At 37.8% G+C, this 18952-nt stretch overlaps 1 protein-coding gene across 1 annotated transcript; it reads right to left on the bottom strand.

Moving 5' to 3' along the window:
- Positions 1-250: 250 nt before the first annotated feature.
- LOC113231107 (heat shock protein 22-like) lies at positions 251-3993 on the bottom strand. Its single transcript, XM_026465283.1, has 3 exons — positions 3728-3993; positions 1868-2051; positions 251-630 (listed from the first exon to the last, which is right to left on the bottom strand). The coding sequence occupies exons 1-3, from the start codon at positions 3937-3939 to the stop codon at positions 346-348; spliced, it is 681 nt and encodes a 226-aa protein (XP_026321068.1). The 5' UTR covers positions 3940-3993; the 3' UTR covers positions 251-345.
- Between the last annotated feature and the right edge of the window lie 14959 nt (positions 3994-18952).

The raw sequence follows: 18952 nt of genomic DNA, 5'->3' as shown, positions 1-18952 counted from the left end.
CCAAAATCTCAGTATAGTTCCTTCAAAGTCAAAGGGTTGGTTGAGTTATTGAGAACATCCGAAGAAATATCAAAAGGACCATCCTGCGACGTCATCGCCACAAAACGGGGAGAAAGAAACTACAAAGACCAAAATCTCAGTATAGTTCCTTCAAAGTCAAAGTTGCTGAGAACATCCGAAGGAATATTTCAACAGTTTCGTCCAAATCCAAATTCATACGATAGAGGAAAAGCAAAAACATACGTAGCAGATAATTAAATGTTTATTTTTGTACGTATTTTTTCACATTCTGTAACAATTGTTTATTCTCTCTTGACAAGTTTATGTAAGTAATTATGCATTCACTTACGAGTACCGATTTTGAACATTCTTGAACCCGCCCCTGTGCAAGCACTGTTGTTGCGTTAAATGATTTTGATTCATTATATAGGCGTCAATGTCACCAACATTTACCGGTGCTTGTACGGTAAGTACACCATCTCTTGACAACGAGGAAATAACGGAGTCAGGGTTGACTTCTTTTGGAAGGGTGAAGTCTCGGCGAAAAGACCTTACGACGTTGCTGTGGTCAGTGTGTTCTTCGTGATAAGCTGTCACTGTTAAGGTATCTTCTTCAATTATTACCCTAACCTGTATAAAAAAAATAACATGTTATACAAAATGCCATTTATTAAATTGTAAAGAACAATGGGAAAATCATATTAAAAGAACTCAATAGCGTCTTCAAATGTCTTTCTTTTTCTAGCACGTTCCTTCATCTTCTTGATTTCCAATTTTTTTTTTCTGTTTTAATTTTCCTTATTCATTTTCAGCAGGAAGCAAGTAGTAATATAAAATTGTGATAATCAACAATATTAACTAAACATTTATATGAAAAAACGTATAAAATTCTTGCTTTTCAAAGAAGATATGGCAGTTGATTCCGACTTCGATGGAAGCTTTTCTGAATTCGGTGGCATAAAATCCACCAAATCCAAGGTCACGGGATTCAGAAAATATATGTATTTTTGATATTACTCGTTAAACGACAATATTTGTATTACTAATTAATTGTTATTATATTTTAGTTGTTACAACACATAATATAAAAAATATTATATACCACTATAAAATTTAGTTTTTGAAATATTGTATACACCGAATTCAAAAATCAACCTGGATCAAAACCACCGAATAACGTATTTACCCGCAAAACGTCCTAAAATCGGCAACAAATCATCCACATGTTGTTTCCAGCCACAGGGGCGTGATGGACGAATAATAATATATTATACGGTTTAAATTTTGAGAAATATGACACTTTGTGTTAGATTCTGGATTCGAGACACGCCACCGTTGTGAGGTTTTAGGCATTCCGGATTTTTTTTTCCATTAGGTCTGAAAGGTTTATTGGGAAGATTTTGTGCTCTCCAGTTAGCTTTCGACTTTTATTATACACTCTTTTTTTGTACATTTTTGTTTTGATAAATAAGTGGAGTTTAATGCATGGACACAGAACATTGCGCCTTTGGAAAAATGCCCAGTAAGTAAAGTAATCTGCCTCTACTTGAAAGATGGTAGGCCAAATCATTAGACTACCACAGCTTTTTTTTAAATACTTTCTATGTTTGTAAGATTATTTTTCGATCACTTTTAGGACAAACATTGTCCAATATAGAACACAGGCCTTTTAAAAAGTAACCATGCTTGGCAGGTAGGTCAGTGAAGCTGCAAAATAGGAGACTGCTGTCCATCTTGTGTTTATCCTATAATACTTTTTTAAGTAAACCCTCGGGAGAAATGACAAGCAGCTGAAAATTGATATACTAAAATAAAACTAGAATCTTGCCTATTTAAATAAATCCAAAAACAATTCAATGTCACTAACCTCTGACGGATCGAACTGGCTTACATCAAACCGCAGATTAAGCATCCTCTCTTCTCCATCACCTTGGATGAGGGGCGAGGCAATGGTCTCCCAAGCTCTGTCCTCATAGTGTGACTTCATCGACATAGGATGTGCGGTGGTTGTCAGGGTTGGTGATTCGTGATGCATTTTCTTTAGCTCCGAACTGCATACGTTTGTTTGGTTAAATTGCAACTTCATTTACAAGATGCCAAGAGATAGGATGAATTTGTAGATATTATACAAACTTTTAAGGAAGGTGTGTGCCAGTGGCGAGGCGTCCATATTATACATAACTCGATTCCCATCGGCTTGCCTAAAATTTTCCACGTATCATCAATTATTATAAATATTTTAAATCAATTTACTACATTTTGTGCACAATTTTACATGTAGAATAATTAACGAGTGAAATAAAGTGCACTGATATCTTGTGCTGTGTTTATTTGTCGCCAAGGCGCCATTTGTTAAGGCAAGTCTTTTTTGTTTTTCTCGGACTTTTATAAACAAACTATTATAAACAATTTCCACGCCTCGCCACTGGTGTGTACTCACATTAGTTATTGGGAGGACCTAGTGTCTACATGCGAAAATAAATGTGCTTTGGCATGCATTTTGAAGAGATTGAATAGACATTTTAATTAAATTAACCAGTACACATGCACTAAATTTGTTTATTTATAAAGATCTAAACGGATCACATACACTGAAGGCTTAAATAGCAGGAGTAGGCTAAGTTAAACGAAAGAAACTGTCGAGGTAGCTGTCCTTGGGTGGGAGACCGTCCACATTTCCTTGTGGCTATCATTTTACGGAAAGAAGTGGTTACAAAACAATATCGCCGCCTTACTTTCTCAAACTCGTATCTTATTATAAGTATACTCGTATCTTTATTTCTTATAGGGGGTCGATTCAGAACCTTACGATAACTGAGTTGTCGCCCGATTCGATTTGATATCGTGCGATTTCTTTTAATTTTTATTCACAACACCCGATTCGGACGTCAAACTGTCGTATTCGAAACCGGACCGAAATGACGTCACTTCCGTACTATTACTCGAGCTTCTTCACAGGCAAAGGCTCCAAACGTTATTCAGAACACAGTTATCGAATGAAAGTTATCGAACGTTCTATTGTTTACAAAGCAAGAATGTAACATGGAAATCTCTTATTATTTTAAATGAAGTCTAGATTTTGTTCAGTTTAATTAATTTGTTTTAATGCAAGACTAATGAATTCCTATATTGTACGCCATTAAAGTCTTAAAAATGTATTTAAAAGAATTTTCTGTTTTCTTATAATCTATTTCACCGGCTAACACACTCTGTAAACGCTGTTGTATAACGATATCGTATCCGACTCCGAATCGAATGTTTACGAGTAACTCGAATGTTCTGAATAGCTCAGAAAGCGCCCTTCGATTATTAAGAAAAAACAAAATGTTTTATATACATTTTTAAGACTTTAAAGGTCTAAAATATAGGAATGCATCAGTCTTGCATTATATCTTGCATAAATTAATAAAATTGGCCAAAATCCTGACTTTGAAATAATATTTGATTTCCATATTACATTGTTGCTTTATAAACAACAGGACGTTCGGAAAGTTTCATTCGATAACTGTGTTCTGTATAACGTTTGTAGCCGTTGCCGGTCGAAAAGCTAGAGTAATCAATCGTACGGGTGTGACGTTATTTCGGTTCGGTTTTTAATACGACAGTTTGACGTTCGGTTCGGGTGTTGTGAATAAAAATGTAAAGAAATTGTACGATTTCAAATTGAATCGGTCGAGAACTGAGTTATCGTAAGGTTTTGAATCGACTCCCTTGGAATAAACCTCACCTTAACTTGTCCATCTCTGCTTCTATCCTTTTCATTTCAGCAGTGAATTTTTCTCGCAAGAAAGAGAAGCTATCATCAAATGTAGACATGTCTGTTCTTTGTATCTTGATTACCTTGGAATTGTCTATTGGGCTCGACCCTCTCGACGGCGATTTGTTCAATGTATTGTCCTCATTAGACATTATGACGTCATGGCTTCCCACATTGAACATTTCTGAAAGAACACGGCGAATTTGGAATTTCTGGACTACTCAATGAAATATGGTGCAAAGCGCTGGTTTGGTTAAACTGTTATGAATTGTTTATTTTTGGTTTTGTGACAAGCTTTCCGAACTATGACGTAAGGTGCTGCCATTCTCTTGTCAAACGTAAGTTCTACGAAAAAGAATGATTTGTTTCTGTCCAAACTTTATCTTTTTGAGAGGCGGTAGATCAAACCATTAGGCTGCCCGGTATACATTTGACTTACTAAATAAAGTGTTATTTACATCCTGGCCATGCTCAACTTTCCCCCATTCTTTCATGATTACATACATACATATCATCACGCATATGAACCTCCACTTGCTACGCTTCTAACAAACCTTCTTCGCCTCCTCCACTCCTATCAATCACGTCACACATGCCCGTTTGTTCTCGGTACTATTAATCCGGCCTTTCTTAACGACATTCTCAATCTGATTGAGATATGTTCGCCGAGGTAGACCTCGGCTCACAACAACTCAACACAACAACTCTAATGTATGGTAGTGATTGTTAGGCATAGATATACGCTACCATACATTAGGGTTGGGACTAGCGCATGATTAGCAATTAATAAACGATTATTTGTGTATTGATAAGTAATAAATTATTATTCTTCTTCTTAGCGTGTCGACTCTAAAGTTTATATTTGTGAGAACCAGTACTTAGCGGCTGAGACAGCATTATCAGTGGCGTTGTACAGGTCCTCGCGGTACACACTGGACACGACAGAAGATGCGCCATGATCTGGGGAGAGACATCACATATGCCATGCGCTCCCCGAGTTATAACCCCACCTGTGCCTGCTCTCCTTGCTTCGGCAGACTTAGGTCCGCAACATATTCAGAGACTTCCAAGGTTGCCAAAGGTATATCATGCCCAGGAGGGAGGTGCTGGGGTATCTCACCTTCCAGATACTTATTAGGACTCGGTTAGTTTCCCCGTTCAGATGGATATAGGCATGAAACAGTGACAAAACAGCGGCAGCACGTGTTGTCAAAATAATTAATGTTATAAAAGATTACGTTATAACAAAAATTACAATTGTTTTTCTCCATTTTGTGACAGCCATTGCATATTCTACGTACGACAGTGCATCTACATAAATGGACGGTGGTATTTTTTTTATAATATCAAGTGACGGGACGAACAAGTCGTGCGCCTGATGGTAAGCTACACGCCTGTCCATAACAGTTGCAGTGCCACTCAGAGCTTTTAACGTAAAAATCTGAGGGGCGCTGCCATTGCGCCTGTCACCCTAAAATGTAAGTTCATAAGTCTCTTAAGCCTGTAATTTCACCAGCACCCTTACCCTTAATGCTATTGGCAAATATAGGTAAAGTGGCAGCACGAACCTGGACGAACTCTTTCACAAGGAGCTAGAGCTCCTAGCAGTAGACTGCTACTAGCATCGTATCGCCAAACATCAAAGACGTTGCGCTACTGTACAGAAGATATTGTAATACTGTGTTATTCGAAATGCAATCCAGTGCATACTGAAGATCGATTTTGACGTAGTGCCTTCAATACTTGCTACCTCTGTTTTGTTACTGTTTTATGCCTATAAAATATAATGGACTGAAGACTTGGCTGTATGGTGTTCAACCATTGCCTTTTTCTGAACGGAAATAATTTAAAAAACAACAATATTTCTGATTCTGTGATAAATTTAATAAATTATCTTAACTCACTACGTTCAATGGTCCCAAAAGGGTCATGAACGCCCTAAACAATCAACACGTCATAACATCTCGACGGCACCGTAAAACTTATTAACCTTTTCTCAAATCGAAATAATCACAAATTAATAGGATACTCTGCAATATTGTAGAGTAGTAGAGATTATGTAGTCTTGCGACGAAATAGTCGCATCGACAAAATAGTCGATAGAGGTGCCGTTGTACTATGCAAGTATAAAACAAGTCGTACGAACGTAGGTGTTATTTAAAACCGTAATTTGTTGTTGACTGTACCGTAAGTGAAGCAAACCCTACAGGCAGCAAGGCAGTAGGCGACAGAGCAGCAGACACTACGAAGTCATATTGTATCTATAATAGTATTATTAACCTTTTAAATCTTTCATCTAAAAATTCTAAAATACAATTATTTTGTTGTTCTATAACTGTTTTTCAGCGATGGTCTTCAGTATTTACATGAACAAATTACTGTTATAGAGTTAAGTATATTTTTTCGATATACAATGAACTAAACACAAAATTTGAAATAAAGTTAGTTATTAAGTTCTTAGGTTTTTGCGACTGTTACAAAAAGTGTTGAAAACGAAAATAAATGTTTTCTTCGTCTTCTTCCAAATAAACTTTTTGGGTTCTTTACAGGTCCATGGTCACGGTAGTCTGCAACATGTCATGGATAAACCTACACATTCAATTAAGTTTGGTAAGTCCCATGTCCTTGTCTCCCAGGTTTCTGCGAGAGGCCATTGAAAAAAAAAAATACTTATTTCTATTGCTTCTAGCGCTAAATCAACTTGTAACAAGGTTCTCATTTTTTTATAATTTAGTCGAATAATAATCGAGCATTATTCGCCCGTCTGGGAAACCCCAGTAAGATAGTCTTCTCGACTCAGTCGAGCGACGTGTAGGGTGAAAACGCGCCCCCTGAGATGTGGCATTTAGGGGGAACTGGGGAGTTGAGGTGCTGAGAGGGGGCGGACAGATTGACAATGCCCCCTGCTGCCATGGCGACCATGGTCTAAACACCTAGCCCTATTAATCTCGAAGTGAGGGCGCGACGGATCGGTAGGGTGGCCTCTTTGTAGATTTAGTAGGGTGGTCACATAATTCCACAGGCCTATGTTGTTAGATTTGTTGACATATGGTAATGATGAATTAATAAGCCGTGATTTGTCGTTATTCCGCATTTGGAGTATATACTCATAGTTTAACTATTATTACAAAATGTTTTAATACCTACGTGACAACCTTATTTAAGCATAATTTAGATTTTTTTAATGATAGGTATATTCGGGACAACTATTCTTTATACGTTGTTATGCGGGAAGAAATCTTCATTCATTTACTACATTACTACGTTTACTCACTTATACCCAAAAATCTATGCTTATACCTAATGTTGATGATAATTTTTTACACCATGGCAACCCTAAAGGGCGAGGGCGCGAACCGTGGCCTGGCGCCGCCAAATTGGCGGGAAACTTTCCCGTTTGACAGATCATTTTTTATTTCGTTCGGAAATTCGGCATCCATTGTTCCGCTGATTACCAGGTGGCCAGGAAGTGAACTGCACCCTCTTTTGCGAAGTGAATTGATTAATCCCACTATCTGTGTCGATAATATTGTATTTTTATGCTTTGTCGATTTGTACTTCTATAAATCTACTTAAGAAATTTTCTTCTCTGATTTATTAGTCTTTAGGCAGTATAGCTCATGCCATAGACATAAATGAGTACTTCATAAAGATTATCACAGCTTGGCATTATGCAACAAAAAGGCCCGTTAGCGGAAGCTAAATAAAAAGTTAATAATGGAGGCATCAAGCAATAATTAATCACTACATTAAAATCAACGCTTGCAGTAATTTGTTCTCGTAAAAAGTTTACCTAATTAACTGTAATGTCTCAAGTCTATCCCGCTGCCGATTTGATAACCCAGTGATGGTGTTGGTGATAATGAGGCATATTTTTATGCGATACTCTGATATAACTAACATAACATGTGTGATATTGTAATGATTATGCCTATTAAGTCTTTTCAGTTCATATTCATATCTGTTTATCGCTTGCCACATGGTTTCACAAAGATCTCATGAAAATATATATTACAGTGATACAGTGATACACTGCAAGGACGCCGCAAAAGCAGAAGAGCACTACAAATTATTAATAATTATTCCTATTATTCCTATTTTCTTATAAAAAAAACGCAAAATGAAATAACATTTATTAATTTTTTTTTTTTTTAAATAACGCACACACTCAACATAGCCCCGCACTAGGGAAACCCTGTGTCGCGGGTGCCATGGACACACACATAGACAACCACAAATTACACCCAAACTCACGAGAGAAATAATTGTAGGCCATACTACTATTTCTCCCGGCCCGGGAATCGAACCTGGGACCTCTGCGTGGCAGTCCGTTGGTAACCGTTTGGCCACGGAGGCAGTTATAATTAACTAAAAGCTAATTTATTTAAGCACTAAGAACACGGCACTTAACTTTTATTCAATATTTCGTGTAACTTATAAAATGCGTTATTGATAGGGTACTTTTTTAGATGGACAAATAAATGTCGATAATTTGTCTTGGTTTTTTTTTATTTCATTTGGTTTGGTATTATTATAAATTGAATTGCCATTGAGTGTGGGGCGGATCTGTACAGACTGAGAGTAGTTGCGGGAAATGTTTAATTTATGTAAGTTTCTATTGTTTTGTTTTACTGTTGAAATTCGGGAATATAGGTGTAAATTTACAGCATTCAAGAATGTATATACAAGTCAATGTTAATGTTTTATGTTTATTGAACGTTCTGTTCTGTTTTTTTTTTTATTAAAAAATTTGCTCATTTGACCTCCATCTCACCTAATCGAAAATGACAATGAGATCGACGATGGAGCATGCACATCGAAATAATGCCTATTCACTCTCGTCTTGAAAAGGCCCGAGTTATAACGTTCAGGGAGTAAGTCTGCAGGCAGAGAATACCACGCCATAGCCGTTCGCCATATAAATGTGGAAGCGCTTCGTGCGACTCCTTGGAATATCCACAACACAGCGGTGGTTCTGTTTTTAATTACATTGCTGGTCGCAAGCAAATTCATCTCATAATATTTTTGGAACGAACTTATCACTCATCTAGTTATTTACTTTTTCAAATATGGAATACCCTGTACTCACACTAGTTTAGTTGTACAGTTATGTTGACACCACTTCTGGTATTTTTTTCCCATTTGTTAAAGTCAAAGAATTATTTTTTCTACTAAAATTTACACTTGAAAACGTCATTTTTTAAGCTACTGCTCGTTCACTGTGCTGACTTCCCTGAGAAGAACGAGCAAGAAACTCTAGGGATTGCTCTTTTTAAATAAACTTAAATGCTAAGGAATACACTTTGAATCAAATTTGTGTGAAATCTAGACCCATATTATGTTTTTTTATAACACTTAGTGACGGGATGAAGAAATCGTATGTCTGATGGTAAGCCACACGCCTGTCCATAACTGTTGCAGTGCCATTAAGAGCTTTAAATCACAAAGATCTGAGGGGCACTGCCACTGCACCCGACTCCCTGAGACGTAAGTTGACAAGGCCCATGTGTCTGTAATTACTCCAACACTCATTCCCTTCAAAATCGGAACGCAGTAATGCTAACGATATTGCTTGGTGGCAGAAATAGGTAAGGTGGCAGTAATGGACGATATCTTTCACAAAATACAGAGCACAGTTTGCTTTGATGATTTTCCTATAATAATAATCCAGGCAGACTATATTGACTAAAAACAAAAAGAAAGACCTACAACAATCATAATATATCATTAACTCCCTCCACAAGCCCTATTTGCGCAAACAAAACAAATACGTCTATAACCGGCAGTGGCGCTGTAACAACCGACATAATGATGTTTGCCCCGACCTCCCCAGAGATAACACCGCGTTTTACGGGAATTAAAAACGGCATAACACCCCCATTCCTCCCCTTTTACAACGTTGATACATTGTATTTTTATTTCGGATTAAAATTAGAAGCTCGGAACTATGGCAAACTAGAAACTATTGATTGCATTTTTCTTTCCACTTCTACGTATTTCATGATTAGAATGAGATATATTCAGAGGAACAATACCTTACGCCGAATAGCCAATTCGGCCTAATTTTTGTCTGCCATCGATACGACAGTAATATATGAATATATCTTTAATAATTTATATCTTTATTGCAAACACAAAAGTAGGTCCAAAGATGTGCCTAGCTCCCAAACTAAAATCGCCTGTACTTATGGGTATGGCTAGGCCTTACGTGCGTCAGAAAGATAAGAAGTGAGATATCCATACATTTTTCTTCATATTCTTCTTTTTTTAATTTATCGCATGATCTGGCTACAACAGCCTTCAGTCGAAAACATTATAACAAAAAAATGGCCGGGCTAATGTAGAAAAACTAGCTGTTCTATGTTGTCTTGGAGCTGAGTTTTTTTATAACACCAAGTGACGGAACGAACAAGTCGTGCGGCTGGTGTTAAGCGACACGCCTATCAATAACAGTTGCAATGCCACTCAGAGCTTTAAATTGCAAAGATCTTTGGGGCACTGCCACTGCCTCTCTGAGTTGACCAGTCCTATGTGCCTGTAATTTCACCAGCACCCTTACCCTTCGAAACTGGAACGCAATAATGCCCACATTACGGCTTGGCGGCAGAAATAGGTAATAATAGTAATAAATCATTTATTGTCTCCACAAACAGTGCTTGTAAACGTAAAAAATAGATGCTTTACATAACATCAAAACATAATCTGGTTGTGGAGGCTGGTCCCTAAAAGGTCCCTGGAAGTAGGAAAACCTGTATCTCAGGTAGCCAGGTCTCCACCCCCGGGTAGACTTAATAGCTGTGATTGAGCAATTACAAGTGTAAAGAAAATGAAAGCAAAATAAAAATAAAAGTGAAATTTTAGATAATACAAATGTATGTTCTGAGGAGGTTAAACTAAGAGAGTAGAACAAAACGTTGTGTGTGTGTGTGTGTGTGTGTGTGTGTGTGTGTGTGTGTGTGTGTGTGTGAGAGAGAGAGAGAGAGAGAGAGAGAGAGAGAGAGAGAGAGAGAGAGAGAGAGAGAGAGAGAGAGAGAGAGAGTGAGTGTGTACGCGTGCGTGCGCGCGTTACGTGTGTGTATGTGGGTGGGTGTGTGCGTGCGTGTGAGTGTGTGTGTGTTGTGTTAGTTCGTATGAAAGTTTGTATTAGACAATAAGTACATGTGTTTGTGTGTGTATATATGTATATAATTGCTACAAGTATCAGCTTTGGAACGATCAATAACATATTATTTAATATTAGGTAGGTATAGTTAGCATAATTAAAATTTTTAAGTCAATTTGCTATCTTTTTCTATGTTTCTTGGTATTTCGTTTAGTGGATATATTTCTAGTATTCTGTTTACTTTGTTATACAGATGTGCGCCCATGAAGTGAGCGAAACGCTTTCCAAAGGATGTTTTAATGAGTGTAAAAAGGTAATATGGCAGTACTTTCATGGACGAACTCTTTCCAATTTTCCATAACACAAGTGCTTTGGTTACTTCCTTACAGAGTGACGGATGTTATGTTGTCTAATATATTTTTTTTTTTCCAGATAGCCACACCGATAACCAGATCTCATACTGAGAGAATATCCTGCCCCATGAGTATGAAAACGATATAATTCACTGCGAATAGATACCCAGGCCAAAGTTCATTTCCTAAAATTTGCCAATGTGGAACCCAACCCGGGATCCAGAGTACACAGAGCTAACTGCTGGGCTCCCGATATCGCCAAGTGTCGAAAAGATACTAGTCAAGAACCGCAAATGATTCAAAAGATTCAAATACGCCAAACTCAGACGGTCGTACCTACCTACAGCTTTGTGTGTTTTGACGCCGTAACCTTGGGTTCTTGGGCCACAGAGTAAAGTCCTCGATAACGAGATTTTCATCTAGTTGAAGGTTAAGAATCCCAATTTCTTTTCTTTTCTTTTCTTCTGTATTAAACTTTAAGATACCACACTTACGAACGCCGAATCGGCTTGAGCCGATCTGATGCAATAAACATATTCGGCGTCGGGAAGTGACCTTGCCTTACAGCTCCGCCACCAATGAAGAGATGTGGTAGTCGATTTAGAGTCGGCGGCTCAGCGGTGGCAACAGTTAGTCGTGCGGATCGCGACTGGAAGTGAGCGTGGCTACAGCTCCGGTACCTATCTGGAAAATAGGGAGGATGCTGTATGTGCACCAGAGCTGGCTCACCTAAGGTACTGGCCTTACAGAGAACCGGATGAAGTCCGTGCGAACGGGCTGATCCGTGTTAAAGACCTGATTTAGATGATCCCTGTGCGTCGTGAGTTGCACTTTAAGTTGAAAGCTATGTCTGGACATTGTCGCAAGACACTGCGACTGGCGTCTCCGCTAGTAGAGGATAAACTAGATATCCTCCAGTCCCTTCTGCCGCTTAGGTTATTGGGAACTGGGGAGACGTCGTTTTTCGGCGTTGGGAATTGGGCGTGTCTTATAGCTCCGCCACCAATGAGGAGATTTGGTAGTGGACTCAGAGTCGACGTCTTACCAGTGGCAACTGCCAGTTGTGCAATGCGCAACGGGAAGTGAGCCTGCCTACAGCTCCGGTACCTATCTGGAAAATAGAGAGGCACTAGCCTCTCGAAGAAACAGATAAAGTCAAGGTCTGCGAGAACCCTGTACACTGGCTGATCTGGGGTCAGAACCTGAACTTATAAGGTTTCTGTGCGCGCACAGGTTATAGTGGCCTTCTCGCCCTAAGGGTACCATAATCAAAAATAACGTAGAAATATATGGTGCTTGGTCCCTGTGCGTGTTCGCTAGCACAGGTCATAGTATCCTTCCCGCATAACCAAGAGGTTGATAGGGGGGGGGTCACTATAAACAAAACTTATGTAGAAATATATGGGACCAACCTGCTTAAAAGTCTACCTCAGGTCGAATTAATTTTTTTCCTGTACTAATATTTAGCTTGGATCGAGCGACAGGGACATTGGCTTTATTTCAGAAGTATTTTTTTTACAAACGAAACTAAAGACATTTGAAAAATGTATATGGTATACTACACGTGTGCTATTTAGTTCAGTTGATATAAAAAAACAATTGGTATACGTAAAGTACCTATTGTGACATATATATTGATACAGTGACTTTTTTGTGTTTCTTTTCTATCATAATTTAGGAATCGTGTTTTAACACCGATTTTTTTTTTTTTCAATTTTACTACATATGTTTTCCAAAGTCAATACTTTCAATGTTCATACAGAGTCAATGAAAGCCGTTTGAGGTTGTATAGACTCTATGTAATTCCGTTGCGAGAAGTGTGTCCCAATCACTTTTTTTTTTAAATAACGCACACACTCAACATAGCCCCGCACTAGGGAAACCCTGTGTCGCGGGTGCCATGGACACACACATGTTACACCCAAACTCACGAGAGAAATAAATGTAAGCCATACAAACATTTCACCCGGCCCGGGAATCGAACCTGGGACCTCTGCGTGGCAGTCCGGCATGGTAACCGTTCGGCCACAGAGGCAGTTAAATTTTTACTTACCCACCCATTATAAATGATGAATATTTTCAGATTATAGTCCATTACTGCCACCTTACCTATTTCTGCCGCCGTTTGGTAATGTGAGCATTACTGCGTTTCGGCTTTGAAGGGTTTGTGAAACTTGTCAACTTTGTTCTTTTTAAGGTTTGCTTTGCGATTTAAAGCTCAGAATGGCACTGCAATTGTTACAGGTAGGCGTGTCGCTTACCAACGGTCGCACAAATTGTTCGTCCCGTCATCAGATATCATAAAAAAACATCTAATGTAATTGATGATTATAAGAACATTCTATAATAAAATGATTTTCAAATATGATTTCATTAGTGCTCGTACGTAGTATGACATGATGTTGGCCCCCAATTTGCTAGGACCATCAGTAAATTGCTCTCTATAAACAACCTCCGACACTAGGGAGCCAATGTTGCAGTACTGTAGAAACTCACTCGATATACGCTTCTGTTTTAAAACTGCGTAAATTTGCTATGGTAACAGAATGATCTATCAGACAACATTAGGATAAGTAATGAAGTGTGGCGTTTACCCATAGATAGCTTATAAGACGCACTTCAATTACATAAATAAATTTCGCTTTCCGATGCGACAGCTAACTACATGATAAATATTTTGTACGTATTACATTATTATACCTATATCTACACCATTTACATTTGTGTATTGTGCTTGTAACAATCTTGAATATTTTAAATGTATTTATTTATTTCTATTGCGAAAACAAGTACGTCTGTGTAAATAGATGACATTGATGACTCAAGACAATGCGATGGCAATGATAATTTTCAAAATATAGAATTTAAAAAGTCTATAACGTTAATTGTTTTAACGTTATAGACGGCGAAGCAAGCGAAATCAACCACAAAGTGACGTTATAACGACAATGAAATGGTTTTAATTTCGTTCGTAAAAAAAGTAAATTCTGAAATTAAGCCAGTGGCCCCGCCGCTGCAAAATGAACCGTATCAGCATGGGAAAAATTTTAATTCAAGCTGAGGTAGTATAGATGAATATCGTAGTAGTGGACACTTTACAACAGTGCCTATAGAAGGTAAGTTTGATATAGCAACGCAAACTGTGTCCGGACACGCGAGCCCCGTGAGATCGTATTGGCGCCCTCTGGGATAACGGAGGCCGGAAATTAACAGAAAAGAGGATGACGTCATTTGACGAATTAATAAAGTAATGTAGAGATAAGTGGTCGGGTAATTAAGATTAATTTACTTAGTAGTGTAAGTTAATTTTTGAGTAAAAGAGGTAGAGCCTTATTTTTTTTATGGTAGGAAACCTACGCCTGTCCGTAACGACCGCGAGTCGGCACAGCCTCAAATGGCTTTGGTTAATTCCGCATAACAGCGAAAGTGTTGAATAAATCACTTTGTAAAAAATATATAGTACAATTGAGGATATAAACTGATTACTCTACGGTGTGAAAACACGATTCCTAACAATGTTTTACGATAGAAAAAAAAACACACAACTGAACCAATTAGAACACGTATAACATGTAGCAGGCTGGATCAGTTTTGTATTTAGAATTAATATAAATAATAGAAGGTTCTTGTCAAATGGACATCTAGGAGTTCTGGACAAGGCTTCGAAATTGAATACACGTATATAGTTTTATATATAATCTTGGTTTATTATTGAAAAGTGCCTCTCGCAACGCAATCTCACGACTAAGCCCTATTACAAGATACGATATACATTTTTGAAACGGCTTTAATTTCTTTTTTTTTTTTAAAGTCTGAAATAAACCCAGTGTCCCTGCCGCTGGACCCGCTCCACAGGACGGATTTAGTGCTGGAAGAATATGAGTTTGCGTTGTGGTAATATTCGATTCTTAAGTCACAAAGATCTGAGACACAAGTTGACAAGTCCCATGTGCCTGAAATTTCACTAGCACCCTTCAAAACCGAAACGCAGTAACGGATTTTTTCTATTTTTATAACATTTTAGATACATTTTCATACGTGACAGACAGGTAACTCCACTACACCTGATGTTAGGTGGAAAGTGGGATCTAAATGTGAAGGAACTTAGTACAGTGTTGACATAACCACTGGTCTTGCCACCTCCAATTTGCATGTCTACAAGATCCCTCTTCACGCCTTGTTTAAAGGACTTCATGTCAAAATAACGAGGAAATACATACGCTGAAAGGGAGTTTGTTTGTCGACTGCACGACAAAGAAATGTGCTACCAAAGCTTTATTTTTTAAATAATAATGGAGGTCAAATGTACACTAATACTTAGTATGCATTTCACCTCCATCTCACCTGATGGAAAGTGACGATGAGATCGACACTCTCGCCTTGAAAAGGCTCAAGTTATACCGTTTAGGTAACAAGTCTGCACGCAGCAAATTCCACTCCATTAGGGTCCGTCATATAAATGTGGAAACGAAACGCGAATTCTTGGAGTATCCACAATACTTTTAGTTTGCAATAGAGTTTTTCTTAAGGATCGACAGACACCACACCACTCGCATCTTTTATCAATATGCTTTATCGGTGGTTTCATACGTCTCGAATTTCAAAACAAACTTTTTTTTAACCAGAAACAAGCACATAGAAAAATTTATAAATTCCGTTAACTCATTCCGTGGCTTAGTTGGCATAGCGTGTGACCCGGTTTGAAAATGTTGATTCAAATCCTACCGGATCGAAGGAATTTTTTCTAAAAATAATTGAATATCATGGTGGTCAAGCATCGTGACATTCAATTAAATTAAAACTTACAGTGACATTATGACCTTTTCTTTATTTAAACAAATATAATATTTTACTGTAGTGCTTCGGATGATGTTCGCGGAGGTTAGAATTTATTGTTTTCAGGCAGTCGTTCGCAAGAGAGTGGCATCCTTGTTGGCCAGAGTGAGAGGCAGCACCAACAGTCTTCTTAAGGTGGTAGCAGAGAGGTTGGACAGCCCAATCCTTAAGTATTGGATATCCATCCTTAGTCATGAAAATGAGCACTTACTAACACCATATGGACTAATAACTGTCTGAAATAATTTGTTTCACTTCATTTCAATATTTAAATAGGAGTTCCAAAGTTCCTTGAGTGATATTTATTCCCTGTACGTTGTTTTTAACTACGCTAAAATACTGTTAAACCAATCATCTGGTTAACGATTGAACCATAATCACATGACCCTTGATTAAACTCCTAAAAAGAGAGTAAAAAGATTGTGGTTTCACGATCAATCATTACATTGATTAAATTGACTGCAACACAGTGTATAGGAGGGACAGATAGCTGAGTTTCAAAATTTATTTTTATATAACCGCACCAGTGTTGATACATGAGCCACTTCATTTAAACCACTCGTTTGGTTAGTTTGTCATAACACCTCGTTTCTTGAAAATTTTTCCACTTCTTGTCACGCACTCACGCTTCGAAAGAAAGAGCGTTGAGGCGGTTCAGACGAGGTAGATGACAACTATAGTACCGGCACGCAATGATGTCAGTTTTGATGTTTGTCCGCTCGTCAAGTTTTGTATTAATTCATAACTACATTGAAGGAGCTAATTGTTGTCAATAGTAACGTGCAGTAAAATTTATGAAATGTATAATTTTATGACACAACTCGGCATTTGTTTTTCGAAATTCGAAATTTTTTTAAATGTAATCTAATACGCTCGTCATTAATGGGAACGCTGGCCAGCAGACTTCTGCCATCGACAAATTCGCGTCAAAACTCAATGCAAAACAAAGCAGTTTCGAATTGACGATATATTAAGTAAACATTTTTATTTTCGTTTCATTACAACTTTTTAATCAGCTACCCCTTGAAATATTGGTTATAAATCTAAAAACTTATAGATGCGACTCGCATTTGATTCTATTTTTTTCGATAATAAATTGAGATATGACCCATTGACCCACTAATATGACCTCACTATTGTAATCTGTCAAAACGGCCATTAGCGTGTCGGTACTGCAGTAATGAAGGAAGTCGAGGGAGTGAATAGGAATAACGCTCGGATCAACGAAGCACATCACTGAGGCAAAACAGAGTGACATAGTCATCGCAACTCGAGGGCGCTCACATACGTCCTTTGGTGTTATGCAATTTGCTTAATAGTGTAAACATTTTCTTACAACTATCTCACCTCATTTGAAGTAGGACATTGTACCACCTCCTTTCTTCAAGTGACTAACTCAAACTCATTTTAATTTCATGTCCTATCCAACATTAAACCCCACCGTTAGCTCAAACTATCGAATTCCCTGTATTTTGAATACCCAAATTGCTCCTACCGGAAATCGAACTCAATATCGTCAAAAAAAATATATAAAATAGTCAATAAATATGGTCATCGTTGAAACTTCGGGTGACCATAATTATCTGACAGTTTTAGGAGCTCCTAGTGGAGGATTTCGTCCAGTGAAGCACTGCCACCTTACCTATTTCTGACGCCAAGTAATATCAGCATTACTTTGTTCCGGTTTTGAAGGGTAAGGGTGCTGGTGAAATTACAGGCACACGGGATTTGCCAACTTATTCTCAGGGTGACGGGCGCAGTGGCAGTGCCCCTTAGATCTTTGCGATTTAAAGCTCTGAGTGGTACTGCAACTGTTATGGCGGTAAGCTAGACGGTTTTCTAGCTTACCGTCAGGCGCACGATTTGTTCGACCCGTCACTTGATATTATAAAAAAAATACATATTATATTATGTTGTCATGCGATTCGAATTGTTAAATTAGACTCACTCTCATTTGTAATCTGTAACTTCGTCATCTGTTAATCGGCGCGTGCGCAAGGGGAGGCTCGCCCTCAGAGGCGTCATCTCGCTAATGAAACCAACATTGTGGCGCCACACCTCAAAATAATGATCACGTTTTGATCCGAGGGGATGTAACGCAAACATGATTTGGTGATTGTGTGGGGTAGATTAGTTTTTTTAAATTTTATTATGAAAGTATGGGTAAAGTAACAATATGGTTCTTTTGTGTTTTATTGATGAATGGTGTTTCATAGGGCACGATTTATTTATCTCTGCTATTATTTTATTGTAAAAAGTAAGTGACCTCCATCTTATTTGACGGAGAGTGACGATAAGGTCGACAATGGAGCATGCACACCTAAGTAATATCTATTTATTCTCGCCCTGAAAGGACCCAAGTTTAGAGAACAAGTCTGCAGCTAGGGAATGTCACAGATTTTTAAAGAGTTTTCAATGGTTTTCATCACCATCTGGCTGGTGCTGTCGCTGGCCCAATGTAGGTTGGGTTGTAGCCCTTTACTGTCTAGGCTATTCGTTTGTGGAACGCTTTGTCTATTCAACAAGCAAAATCATTCAATATTTTCAAAAATATGGTAAAATAACACTACCTTGAATTGCTTAGGTATCTTTATGTTTTAAAATTATGTTTCAGAAATTTTATTTTTTATAGGCATAAGAATATATAGTAGTTTATGATATTCATATATATGTCTTAGTTTCATTATTTAAAAATATTTGTATATTTGTATTTATTTATCGTTTTTCTATCTATTGATTAGTAATTCTTCATACACCGCCGTCTTTTTCCTGTAAGTTATAGAATTACTTCCATCCAAAAGTTGTCTGGCAGAAATCGCTTAAAGCGATAAGACCGCCCATTGTATTGCCGCTTATTTTTAATTTAACTGTATTTGATTTGTTTCCTTTTTTGGTGTACAATAA

The sequence above is a fragment of the Hyposmocoma kahamanoa genome, unplaced genomic scaffold (assembly GCF_003589595.1).
Source record: "Hyposmocoma kahamanoa isolate Upper Pololo Valley unplaced genomic scaffold, ASM358959v1 101, whole genome shotgun sequence".
NCBI lineage: Eukaryota > Metazoa > Arthropoda > Insecta > Lepidoptera > Cosmopterigidae > Hyposmocoma > Hyposmocoma kahamanoa.
Note: the sequence above shows the minus strand (reverse complement) of the source record. Positions and strands in the feature narration are given on the sequence as shown.